This window comes from Otolemur garnettii, unplaced genomic scaffold (assembly GCF_000181295.1).
Source record: "Otolemur garnettii isolate 467f Iridium unplaced genomic scaffold, OtoGar3 scaffold00123, whole genome shotgun sequence".
NCBI classification, from domain to species: domain Eukaryota; kingdom Metazoa; phylum Chordata; class Mammalia; order Primates; family Galagidae; genus Otolemur; species Otolemur garnettii.
In genome coordinates, this window is record NW_003852518.1 from 3789256 (window position 1) to 3801894 (window position 12639).

The 12639-nt window shown below is 45.2% G+C and overlaps 1 protein-coding gene across 11 annotated transcripts in view; it reads left to right on the top strand.

Annotated features, from left to right (window-relative positions):
* Positions 1 to 12639, top strand: part of PKD1L1 (polycystin 1 like 1, transient receptor potential channel interacting) — a 175459-nt gene that overhangs the window by 123816 nt on the left and 39004 nt on the right. For all 11 annotated transcript variants that reach the window (XR_002775242.1, XR_002775243.1, XM_023517881.1 and 8 more), the window contains 5 exons: positions 566 to 698; positions 1666 to 1750; positions 2194 to 2370; positions 4251 to 4369; positions 11733 to 11843. Coding sequence is in view for 9 of the 11 variants with exons in the window: in XM_023517881.1 (XP_023373649.1) it covers positions 566 to 698; positions 1666 to 1750; positions 2194 to 2370; positions 4251 to 4369; positions 11733 to 11843 (625 nt within the window). In the remaining 2 variants the exon portion in view is untranslated. The remainder of the gene's footprint in view (positions 1 to 565; positions 699 to 1665; positions 1751 to 2193; positions 2371 to 4250; positions 4370 to 11732; positions 11844 to 12639) is intronic.

A 12639-nucleotide genomic window follows, 5' to 3' on the forward strand; every position in this document is an offset into this window, starting at 1 on the left:
CCCAGCCACACAGTGGGCCCCATGGACAGGATGAGGCCCAGCCACGCAGTGGGCCCCATGGACGGGATGAGGCCCAGCCACACAGTGGGCACCAATGGACGGGATGAGACCCAGCCACACAGTGGGCACCAATGGACGGGATGAGACCCAGCCACACAGTGGGCACCAATGGACGGGATGAGACCCAGCCACGCAGTGGGCACCAATGGACGGGATGAGGCCCAGCCACGCAGTGGGCCCCATGGACGGGATGAGACCCAGCCACACAGTAGGCACCAATGGACGGGATGAGGCCCAGCCACACAGTGGGCACCAATGGACGGGATGAGACCCACCCACACAATGGACTTTTCTCGGTCTGCTGACTCAGGGGTTAATGTCATCTGGAGATAACATCACACATACACCCCACCCCCACCCCCCCACCCAGAATAACATCTGGCGAATGTCTGGGCCCCTTGTAGCCCACTCAGGGTGACATATGGAATTGGCCAGTGCTCCTCTCAGGAGGGAGGCACTCAGGCCGCTCACCTGCCCAGCTTCTGATCTCTTGTTCCTTCCACAGCCCCCAGCAGTGGTCTGGCAGGAGTCGCACCCCGAAGGAGGGCCCCTTTGCCATGGGCAGGCTCTGCAGTGTGGGCCATTTGTGTGACGCTTTCCCTGGGCTGTGGCATGGGGACAGGATTTCTAGGCTACAGGTGAGTCATGAAGGTTTTCACATATCCTCAGGTCTTCAGATGAAATGTAAGGAAATCTCTGCGCTTCTAGGAACTATCCCCATGCAGGCACCATATGCCACTTCCTGCTCCTCTCTCCCTCATTTCCCCTTCCTGCCTCCTGGTTAGGGAGGAAGCGAGGAATTGAATCATATGCAAATCCCACCCAGCCAGTTCTGTGACAGCAGCCAGCCTGCATGGAGCCCAGGTATTAAACAAGAATCCACAGGACTCCCACTGAGAAAGGACAGAACCCAGCAGGCAGGCTCTGAGCTGGTGCACCTTTCTGTGAGATGGGGATTATGATGCATAGGTCATAGGCTCCCACTCCGCCCCTCTGCGTACACTGACCCCATGGCTCCCATGCAGCTCGGGCCACCATTGGTGACCATGGGGTCACTCACTGTGGCTCTGTGGGCCCAGGTCTCCATAAACCATGAAGAGGAGCTGAAAGGTCAAGGCCGTTCCCCCCAATCCTTTCCCCCACTGTGCCTGTTGGATCAGTCTGTGAGGACGAGCAGGATACTAACATCTCCCCATACCCCAGTGTGCCCTTCTGTAAAGCAGGGATATCAGAGCACTTAGTGCACAAGGTTTTATTGAACGTCATCCTGCTAGGCTCCACAAGGTCAGCTTTGTTGTGTTGTTGCTATTACTATAATTATTATTATTATCATCATCACCACACCCTAACACCTTGTCCGCCCCTTCCTTTCTCTGCCTCTCTTCCAACTTGTGTTGGGTTTTCCTTTTGCTTTCCCACTGGGCAGCCTCAGGGAGGTTGATGTCCTTTTGGCGGGAAGGGACTCTCCTCCAACATGCAGAAAGACCCCGCCTGGCGGCAGCCCCCTTCCCACCCATGCTCCTGCAGTAGCTCAGGCACTGCCCTCTCGGCCCCCGTTCTCACCCTGCTCCTTCGTGGGCACTGACCACTCTGTCCCTGGGGCAGGTTCAGCCCGGCGCAGTGTGTGTGGTGGCTGCATCTGCTGTCCCTCTCCGTGGCCTGCTGTGTTTTTGTCACCCAGCCACTAATGGTAAGAAAGGCCTTCCGTGGTAGAGGCTCCTTGCATCAGAGGGGCCTGGAAAGGAAAGGGAGAGGTGGCTTCATGGTCGAAGTGTGTTGCTTTTCTTTAGAGCTTTATTTAAGAAGCAGTGAGAGGAAAAACTTGGAGCCTGGCCCTGAACCAAGCTCCAAGTGGGCCTGTTCTTTAATTCTCATAAAATCCTATGAGGAACGAAAACTAATTCTCATAAAATCCTATGAAAACTAATCCTCAGTTTTCATTTGAGGAGAGTGAGCTTCAGAGAACACAGGTCTCTGGAGGGAGGCCGCACCTCCTGGGAGGGGGGTTGGGAATCGAGGCAGGGACTGTTTGTGGGTCCTGTCAGCAGTTGGGGACAGGAAGACAGCTCTCTGGGGAATGGACAAGACGCCATGCAGTTGACCCTCTGGGCTGTCACGATTTTCCTCTTCCAGATATGCCTCATGGCCTTGGGTTTTGCTTGGAAAAGGAGAGATGACAACCAGTTTTTTAGGGAGTCTTTATGTGACGCCACCAGGAATCTGGACTCTGAGCTGGAAGAACGATCCCGGACCCGCCTTCTGCTTTCCTCAAGCTGTGGCTTTCCTGACTGTGCAGCCGAAGTTGAACAAGTGAGGCTGAGCAGAGGAACTGAGCTGCAGGGAGCGGCTGTATAGGCTCATCACCGAGTCTGAACTTGGGCTTGGAATTCAAATTTGGTTGCATTTTAGGAAACCCACGGGATGTATCCTAGTTTCTTATGCTTCTTTGCACACACACACTTGACAGATGAACAACAGGGCCTCTTTCCTTATCTTTACCCCAACCCCAAGAAAGGCAGAGCACCAAAAAGATTAGCATATTGTAAAATGAGAAATATAATTCTTGGATATGATTTTGAAGAAATTTTAGACCATTTGCAATTCAGTGGACCCACAGGAAATGTGCTCCTTTTCACTCTCCAGCCCTCCCCGCCCCCCCTCGGAGCTCAGTGGTGCCTGTGGGATACAGAGTTCTCAGGGCAGCGTGAGTGACATGGAGGAGGAGGAGGAGGGTCTGCTGGTCACATGAACTTCACAGGCTTGTTGTTAACAGGTGCACATGAAGTGCACTTGGGGCCCTGCACTCCTGTGGAGTAATCCCAAGGGCATAATTCCAGCCAGACCCCTGCATCTGCCCTCCTTACCCTTCCCCTCTCCCCTTAGAGGCTGGTAGGGAGCTGAGGACCTGGCGGGGCCCGTCTCCCCCACAGCCTCTCGGCCTCACCTGCAGGTCCTAATCGTGGTGAGGACAAACCTTGTACCAGCCGGTGTGCTATTTCATGTCTACACTTTATTTATGTTTATCATTTCATGTGTTCCCTACCAGACCTTATGAAGTAGGCAGCTGTATCACACACCATTTCAAAGATAGGAAGTGGAAGCTCGGAGAGGGAAGAGACCAGACCAAGGCCACAGGGCAGTGATGGGGGCTGTGGGGCTTCCTCATGTGTCCCCTCCCTCCCAACCTTGGCTTTTGACACACTGCACCCTGCTGGTTCTCTGACACCTTCTGAATCTCAGCTTTCTTTCTGCTTCGAGGGCGTTTCTGCCTCTTCTGCCCCATGTGCAGCTGCGCACTGCTGGCTGCCTGTCTGTTTTTTCTTTCTATAATTTCATCCTCAGGGGGAAGCATCCTTCCAATGCATTCAGCCATGACCCTGAGGGCCAAGCTGTTATCTCCAGACCTATGTGCCCATCCCATTAGCACTATAAAGTCAGGATGCCCCACAAATGACCCTCCCCCATATCCAGCCACACGGTGCCCCTTCTCAAGACGGCGCGTTGTCTGGAAAGGACATCGAACCCACAGGCTCCGTGTGTGTAAGGTCTCGGTGTGGGTTTGTGTACCTACTAGACATTTCCTGGAAGCCCAGAGTCTCTGGGAGAAAGGACTGCCTTGGTCTCTCAGGCAGCCCCAGTGCCTGCTCTGTGAACGGGTACTGAGTAAATGAATGAATGGGAGATAAATGAAGGGTTATCTTCAGTGGGTTTACTGATCCGGCTACTATGCCCCCTGACCATAAGCAGATAGAGTAGGAAAGCAATAACACTTTTTATAAAAAGAAAAACAAAGGTGTTTCTTGCTAGGACTGAACTTTAAAATGGTTTTTCCATAGTTCAAAGGTCTTTAAGAGAAAATTTATACAAATGCCAGAGGTGATTGCTCCTCTGATTTGATAGTTGTAGCCATGCCTCTCATATAAAGTGGCTCTTTGTAATGGCTCAACTGTAATCCTTGCCCCAAAAAAGTTTGCCTAGGACACGAGCAGACTTTTTAAATGCGCCTACCCCTCCCATCCCCTCCCCAGCAACCTGGTACATGTTATCTGCACATAGGACCTCTTTGTCCCCCAAGCACCAGGCAGAATAAAAGGAACAGTGACCATGTGGTCCTTGGGGTGGTAGGAACACTAGGGCCTCTCTCCCTTCACTGCCAGACCAGTGGCTCACAGCACCCTTGTCCCTGACAGGTGTTGGCTGCTCGACAGCAAGCGCGGCGCCTGCGCTGGGCATGTCCACCATCTACGGCCCAGCTCAAGGTCACCAGGGAGAGGATGAGGAGAGAGAGCCGCATGCAGGCTGCCCTGAGGTGAGTGGAGGCCTTGCTGGGGATGGGCTTGCTCTGGTCTGGTCCCCTTTTCAGAGACAGTGTCCTCCTGCCTCTGGTGGCTCTTAGAGATGTCCTCATTGCGGGGTGGGAGTGTGGTTGGGGAAACCTTGCTGGCCCCAAGGTCATCCTTATCCATAGACACAACCTGTGCTCTCTGCACATGAGGGGATGTAGGGAAACTTGACTGGAGGCAGAAAACCGAGTTCTGCAACTTGCCCTTAATGAGAAGCTGAGTAAGGACTCTCCCTCCAGGTGTCAGCTCCTTCCATCCCCACATGGATCCTCACACCTGGTCAGACCTAATCCCACTCATGTCTGCACTCAGCTGGTGGCTGGAACCTCTGCTTCTCCAGCTGGGGCACTCAAGACTGTGGGAATCCATAAAATAAATATAGCACTGCGTCCTAGGGCACAGATTTTAGCCAATGACAAATATTTTTAAAATAGCTTAAATATTTGAATATGCACAACTATGTAAGACACTATAACATAATTTGAGGGGGTTCTTTAATAGATAGGACACAAATTTAAGAAATAGGCTTTGGCAAAGCTCTTGAACACAGACCCCAGACAGGCTTCTCTTGACAATGCCTCTCCCCACCCCTTTGTGGTGATGCTGGATGGATTGTAGCCTCATTCTGGCCTTTCCATACATGCCAGAAGCTCCTTTCCAAATTCTGAAGGTGAATTTGGTCTCTTGCTGCTGTAGTTTGTGAAGGATTTAGGAATTTCTGATGTTTTCCCAAAAAATGGCTTGCCAGAGTGTGTAAAAGTAGCACCCCCAACCATTTTCCTTTAAAACAAAATCCCTTCATTACAGTCTGAAGCACCATTAACTCCCCCTTAAGTATTTTCCAAATCCTTTTCCAAAGAAAAGGGCCATACATGTTGCTAAGATATCACATTAAAAGGAGAGCAGGAAAGGAATTCCAGAAAGATGGAGCAGTGGAGAGGTTTTTTAAACTTGTCAAATCTCCCTATAAAATTAGAGCAATTCAGATAGCAAAAACTAAACCCACAAAAAACATGCACATCAAAACCAGGGGCAAGTTGCCCCCATCTCTACAGGCACACGGGGGAGGGGGTGGACCAACCACTGTGTGCCCCAGGCCTGTAGTGTGGCATCTCTGCAGAACACAGCAGAGAGATGTGGGGGTACCCAATGCACCTGAGAACAGAAGGGGCCCAAGCCCCGGCAGACATCACTCACTAGGAAAGTGGTGGGTGCATCTGGGAGGAGTTTGCACACTCCAGTTCACAGGTGAGTACAAGATCTGGAAGCCTGGAGCCGCCCAACCAGTTGATCCTTCAGAGCTAACCAAGCATACCTCTGCCAGAACACAGCCTCATAGAGGAGGAAACAGCTGGAGGCAGTGTCCAAGCAGAACAGGCCCAGAGAAAGCAATTGGAGGCAAAACTAGCTCTTTTGCAATAACATAACTAAAGGTCTGGAAAAAACTACAGAATGAAAAGAAACTACTACAAACAATAAGAAATTTAGTAAATCACCAACTTCTAAAGTTAAAAGACAAAACCTAATAGCCTTTGTATATAAAGAGGGTGCCAAAAAATTTATACACATTTTAAGAGAGGAAAAACTACGTTATAAAATTGTAATACTTGGAGGGTGAATGGTGGGATCACACCTGTGGTGCATAATGCAAGGGTACTTGTTGGATTAATAAAGTATAGAGTATAAATGTTTTAACGCTATAAGTAAGCAAGATGGGTTTATATTAACCAGTGTCATGTAAACGCTCCTAATTCTATATGAAATCAGCATTGTACCCCATACATGCATTAAGGTATACATGATCCGTGCATTTATGATTTAATAAAAAAATTAAAATAATAAAATCTTTAAATATTTAAATAAAATAAAATTGTAATACTCAAGCCACATTTGACTTCTGCAATTACAAGAGATATAATATAAAAAATAACGATGTTATCAGTATATAAGAAGTATAACCATTTTTTCTTTATTTTTGAAACACTTTTACTCTTTTGCCCTGGGTAGAGTGCCATGGCATCATAGCTCACAGCAACCTTAAACTTTTGGGTTCAAGAGCTCCTCCTGCTTCAGCCTCCCAAGTAGCTGGGACTACAAGCACCCACCATGACAACCAGCTAGTTTTTCTATTTTTAGTACAGACAGGGGTCTCACTCTTGCTCAGGCTGATCTGGAACTCCTAAGCTTAAGCAATCCACCTGCCTCTGCCTCCAGAGTGCTAGGATTACAGGTGTGACCCACCGCACCCGACTCGAGTATGACAATTTTAATACAGATTTTTCTTTTCTTAAAATGTGTATACACACATTTTTTGGCACCCTCTGCATAAGTGAAAGTCAGCATATTAACATAATATTTTATACTCTATCCAACACATCAAATAATGAAAATGAAATAAGTACAATAAAATATACTTAGGCACAATCTTAGAAGTGCACAAGACATATACAGAAAAGCTATGAAACACTTCTGAAAAACAAACTCAAACACAAGTGAGATCATACACCATGTTCTTGAATAGGAGGACAAAACACTATGGCTTCCTGTCGTTTTCTCTAAAATCAACTTTTAAAATACCAGCAGAGTTCTTTTCTTTTTTTTTTAAACTGGGTTCTACTTAATCATAATGTTAATTTGGAAGAACAAGCAAACCTGAATAGTCAGCGGATAAAGTCCTGAAAATATAGAGCAGGAAAGTAGGGCCAAGCTCTAGTAAATATTAAAATAAAATATGATAGAAAATTCTGTTCTATGAAATAGAATAGGAAATTCAGAGAAAGACTCAAATACAAAAAGGTCAAAGTTAGCCCATGATAAAGGTGGCATCTCAAATCTTTAGGGAATAGATGAAATTTTTAATAAGAAAATAGATAGTTGAATAGCCATATAGAAAGAAAAATTAGATGCTTTTGTCACACCATTCACAAATTTCAAATGAATAAAGGTTAAATGTTAAGAAACAGAAACATACAAGTTCTAGAAGAAAGCATGAATCAATTTTTCTAAGACATAAATGAGGAAAAATTCTCTGTGATTTAAGATCCAAAATCAAAAAGGGAAAACAAAAAATAAATTTGATCACATAAAACTTTAAGAAAAGAAAGAACAACTTCTATGGCATAAGATACTATTTGCAAAATAAAAAAAAAAAAAATAGTCGCTGGGCAAAAGGGCTGACGCCTGTAATCCTAGCACTCTGGGAAGCAGAGCCAGGTGGATTGCCTGAGCTCAGGAATTCCAGACCAGACTGAGCAGAAGCAAGATCCATCTCTACCAAAATCAGTTAGGTGTTGTGGCAGACACCTGTAGTCCAAGCTATTAGTGAGGCTGAGGCAAAAGGATTGCTTGAGCCCAAGAGTTTGAGGTTGCTGTGAGCTATAATGCCATGGCCCTCTACCCAGGGCAACAGAGTGAGACTGTCTCAAACAAACAAACAAAAAACCAAAAGCAAAAAATAAATAAATAAAAATACAGTGACAAATTAGAAAAAAAATTTTTAACAGGTGATGTTTTAATATCTTTAATTGTATAAAGAGTTTCAAAAGGATGTAAAAGACTAAAAACTCTTTAGAATAAAAAATGGGCTGGGAGGGCAGTGCCTGTGGCTCAGTGAGTAGGGCTCCAGCCCCAGATACCAAGGGTGGTGGGTTCAAATCCAGCCCCAGCCAAACTGCAACAAAAAAAAGAAAAACATAGCCAGGCATTGTGGCGGGTGCCTGTAGTTTCAGTTACTCAGGAGGCTGAGGCAAGAGAATCGGATAAGCCCAAGAGCTGGAGGTTGCTGTGAGGCCATGGCACTCTACGGAGGACAACGAGTGAGACTCTGTCTCCTAAAAAAAAAAAAAGTGAACAGACTATTCACAGAAAAAAGAAACACAATTTCTATTTGTGTTTGTATTTGTTTTTCTAGTAAGATTATTGCAAATTAAAGCTGAAAAATTGTAAAAGTTTGACCACAGACTCTATTGGTATGGCCATGGCAAATTGGTGCTTCCATACAGCGTGGGTGTGAATGTAAACTGGTACAGCCCCTGGCAGGGAGTTTTGACGTCTCTGCACAAGTAGATGCATTTACCTGATCTCCAGCATCCATGTCTTGGAATCGCCCTTAAAGACACATTAGCAGGAACCCGAGCAGACCCAGAGCGAGGCAGCTTGTGTGAACCCCTGTGCAGCCCTGTAGGACCACTTCCCAGGCAGGGAGCGGGGGTGCTACCACCACCTAGTGAGAGGGAGATGATACCCATGCACCATGTGGTTCTGCTCATAAACAGATCGGAGGAAAGAGGACCCAGGCAATTTAGGAAATAGTTACTTATGGGACAGAGAAGGTCTAGGACTGTGCTAAGGTTAAAAATCTGACTTTACAACCCTAGTTCTTAAGGACAGAAAAGAACTGGGGGAGAAAACCCTAGAGCAGCTTTCGCCCATCATGTCTCAGTGGAGATTTGGTATCTTTATTCTGATTGTTGATTCATTGTGGGATAAAGCAAATGAGGAATTCTGTAACTTTCTGATTTTATCATTCCAACATCCTTAAAAGGTGGGATTCTCGATATAGAATGCAGAAAGAAGTCTCCATTCTATACCAAGATATTTGAATTCAGAAAGTTACAACTTTGTAGTCTGAATTGAATTCAAAGTGTTAAGTATATAATCATGGGTTTTATTGGGGGGGGGTGTGAGAAAAAAATATTTTCCTAAGTTCCTCCTCCCAAAAAGCCCCCAAACAACCCAGAAGCAATACTCACCTTTATCGCCTAGATTCTGGCCTACGAATACTGTTTCACCAAAAAGACCCAGGAATCACTGGGACTCCTGATTTGAGGTCTGTGATGGGAATGTACAAGATAAGCCTGAAACATTTCTGGAGCACGGAGGTGATTAACGACTCAGAATCCCATGTGAAGAGGCTCACATGGAACAAAAGTGGGGTAATTTGACATCAAATCATGAATAGATAGCTCATGAAATACATCTAAAGCCATGAGCTTCTGACAGTGCCCACAATGTAATTGTCAGTGTTGGTGTCCACTCAGGAACCAGCATTCTAACAGCTTGAGAAAGCCTGCCTTACCTCTGCAAAACCTACCCCTGGGAAGTCCCTAACAGGAGAGAGGATGTTTCTCCTTGCAGGGGAATTCCAGCTAATGAATGAGGGCCCAGCAGGGATAATTAGAGCCCGACCATTTTTGCAATTTCTAATGAGGCAATGAATCTAGGCCATTGCTCAGAGAGAGAGAGAGAGACGACATGGGTCTCTTGATGGAAAAACACTGCCGTCCACGAGGCAACCTACCCAAACAGTCCCGTCTTCATCTGAAGCATTTTGCCAACTAGCTGTTTGCAGTGAGAACTGTTAAATACCAATCTCAAGTAAGGCTCTGGGAACTCAATAGCATAAAGAAACAGCTTGCTGAACAATTGAGTTGCAAGGAAACCGAAATGAGCTAGAGATAATACCTATAGATTAGAAAAGACATTGGAAGAAGAGTGGTTCATGTAATTAATTCACCATGTCATCAGACTAAATAAGAAACACCGTGATCATTTCAATAGATGTAGAAAAAGCATTTGATAAATTTCCACATTCATTCATCCAAAACAATACAGGACAAAAGCAAACCTTTCAGCAAACTAGGACTAAAAAAAGAGCTTCCCTAAACCGCTAACGGGCATCTATAAAAACTCCTCACTTAACATCATACTTGACGGTAAGACACTGGATGTTTTTCTATGGAGGCAAGAACATCCCCTCAGACCCCTCCTATTAATATCATACTGGGAGTTGTACTTAGTGCAAGAGGCAAGAAAAAGAAATTTAAAAAATATGAATTTTAAAGGAAAAAATAAAACCGTCTACTGGCAATGACATAGTGTATGCAGAAAACCCAAATAATTTACAAGAAAGGCTTCTAAAACTAATAAGTGAACTTAATAAGTTTGCAGGACACAAGTCAATATAAAAAAGTGAATTTTTTCCAGAAATGAATAATTGGAATTTAAAAATTAAAAAAGTAAAACCATTTATAATAGCACCAAAGAAATGAAGTACATAAATCTAAGAAAATTTGTACAGAATCTGTACGCTGAATATCACAAAACACTGATGAAAGCAACTGAATAAGTGGGGAGAGACACTTGGACGTTGATTGGAAGACTAAGTATTGTTAACGTGTCGATTCTTTACAGTTTGATCTGTAGATTCAAGGCAATCTCAGCCAAAAGCCTGAAAGCTTTTTTTACAGACATTGACAAATGGATTATAAAATGTATATGGAAGCAAAGGAACGAGGCTAGCCAAAAACATCCTGGACAAGGTGAACAAAATCAAAATCAAAATCAAAATCAGGCTCGGCACCTGTGGCTCAAATGGCTAAGGCTCCAGCCACGTACACCTAAGGTGGCAGGTTGGAATCCAGCCCGGGCCTGCCAAACAACAATGATGGCTGCAACCAAAAAATAGCCAGGCGTTGTGGTGGGCACCTGTGGTCCCAGCTACTTGGGAGGCTGAGGCAGGAGACTCACTTGAGCCCAGGAGTTGGAGGTTGCTGTGAGCTATGATGCCATGGCACTCTACCCAGGGGGACAGCTTGAGGCTCTGTCTCAAAAAAAATAATAATCAAAATCAAAATCAATTCGCTATCGGAATGTATGATGCAGAAGCCAGAACAGAAGGGAGTTTAGAGACAGACTAGATGCACAGATCAACGGAATGGATTCCAGATCCCAGAAATAGACCCACACAAATAAGCTCAGCTCATTTTTTTTTAAGCAAAAACTCAAAGACAATCCAATAGAAAAAGGTTAATCCCTTAAACAATGGTGCTAGGGGCTGGGTATGGTGGCTCCCCTGTAATCCTAGCTGAAGTGGGTAGATTGCTTGAGCTCAGGAGTTGCAGACCAGCAGGAGCAAGAGTGAGACCCTGTCTCTACTAAAAAAAAGTGGAAAAACTAGCCAGGCATCATGGCAGATGCCTATAGTCTCAGCTACTTGAGAGGCTGAGGCAAGAGGATCACTTGAGCCCAGGAGTTTGAGGTTGCTGTGAGCTAAGACACCAGAGCACTCTGGCCTGGAGCAACAGAGTGAGACTCTTATCTATCTCAAAATAAAATAAAATAAAATAAAATAAAAAATGGTGCTGGGGAAATGGGATGTTGATGTATAAAACATAAATTTTTAAAAAATGGACCTAAGTATACATATACTTCACACCTTACATGAAAATTTCCCCCCAGAGATTTATAAAAGCCCAATTCCATTAAAAATGTTTTGCCAAGTGAAACTCCTGGGTCTGTAAGATGCTAACTTTAAAAATCTTCCTACAGAGACCTTTCCACGTACATCCTCATGCTGCTTCTGCTTTTGTGTATAACATATGGGAGATTCTCCCAGGATGAATATTCTCTCAATCAAGCTATCCGGAAGGAATTTACAAGGTAGGAGGCTTGGGGACTCATCCAGTTCTTACACTAGTTCATGGCCAGCCTGTGCCCAAGCGGAAGCTCGAAGCTCAGGGTTCTGAGGGAGTTTAAATTTATTTCTTACTTCAGACAAGCAAGACACCTCTTGGTTTTCTAGCGTCAGAGTGTCAGAGGGACCCCACGGACTTTCATCCACTTCCTCAGTCTGCAGGATTGAGGCCCAGAGAGGATCTTCATCAGGCCCCCATGAGTAATGGGAAATGTCGTCCAATGGGCTTGTGGACCCGTCTCTCCAGTGCTAATAAGAGGCCTCCACTGGTGGACTGGGGCACTTTCCTAGCATGTCCTTTTAGGCATGTGGTGAAACAAGGATATTTCAAGGCACTTTGAGTTCTGTTCCAAAACAAGGTCTTTTTTTTCCTTCCTTCCTTCCTTCCTCTGAAGACATATGAGTTCTTCAATCAAAGGCTATGGTTGCAATCAATAATAAATGACAGTGATTTTACACAATTTGTAATATCCTCTCAAGTTCTCTCCCATTTCCCAAGCATTTGTGTGCTTCTTTCTATTTCTGATCATAGTAGGCATTTATCATCAGTAAGTATTAAATAACTAAAAAAATACAAAGCAGAAAATGTCCATGATTCCCTAGGCAGAGGCAACCACAATGGCATCTTGTTGTGTTATATTTCTTCCCTGTGTCTTAGGGCTCCTGAAATTAGTATGCATATGGTCGTCCATGGACACATATTGTCATCCACGGGCGCATGTTGTCATCCACGGGCGCATATAGTCATCCACGGGCGCATAT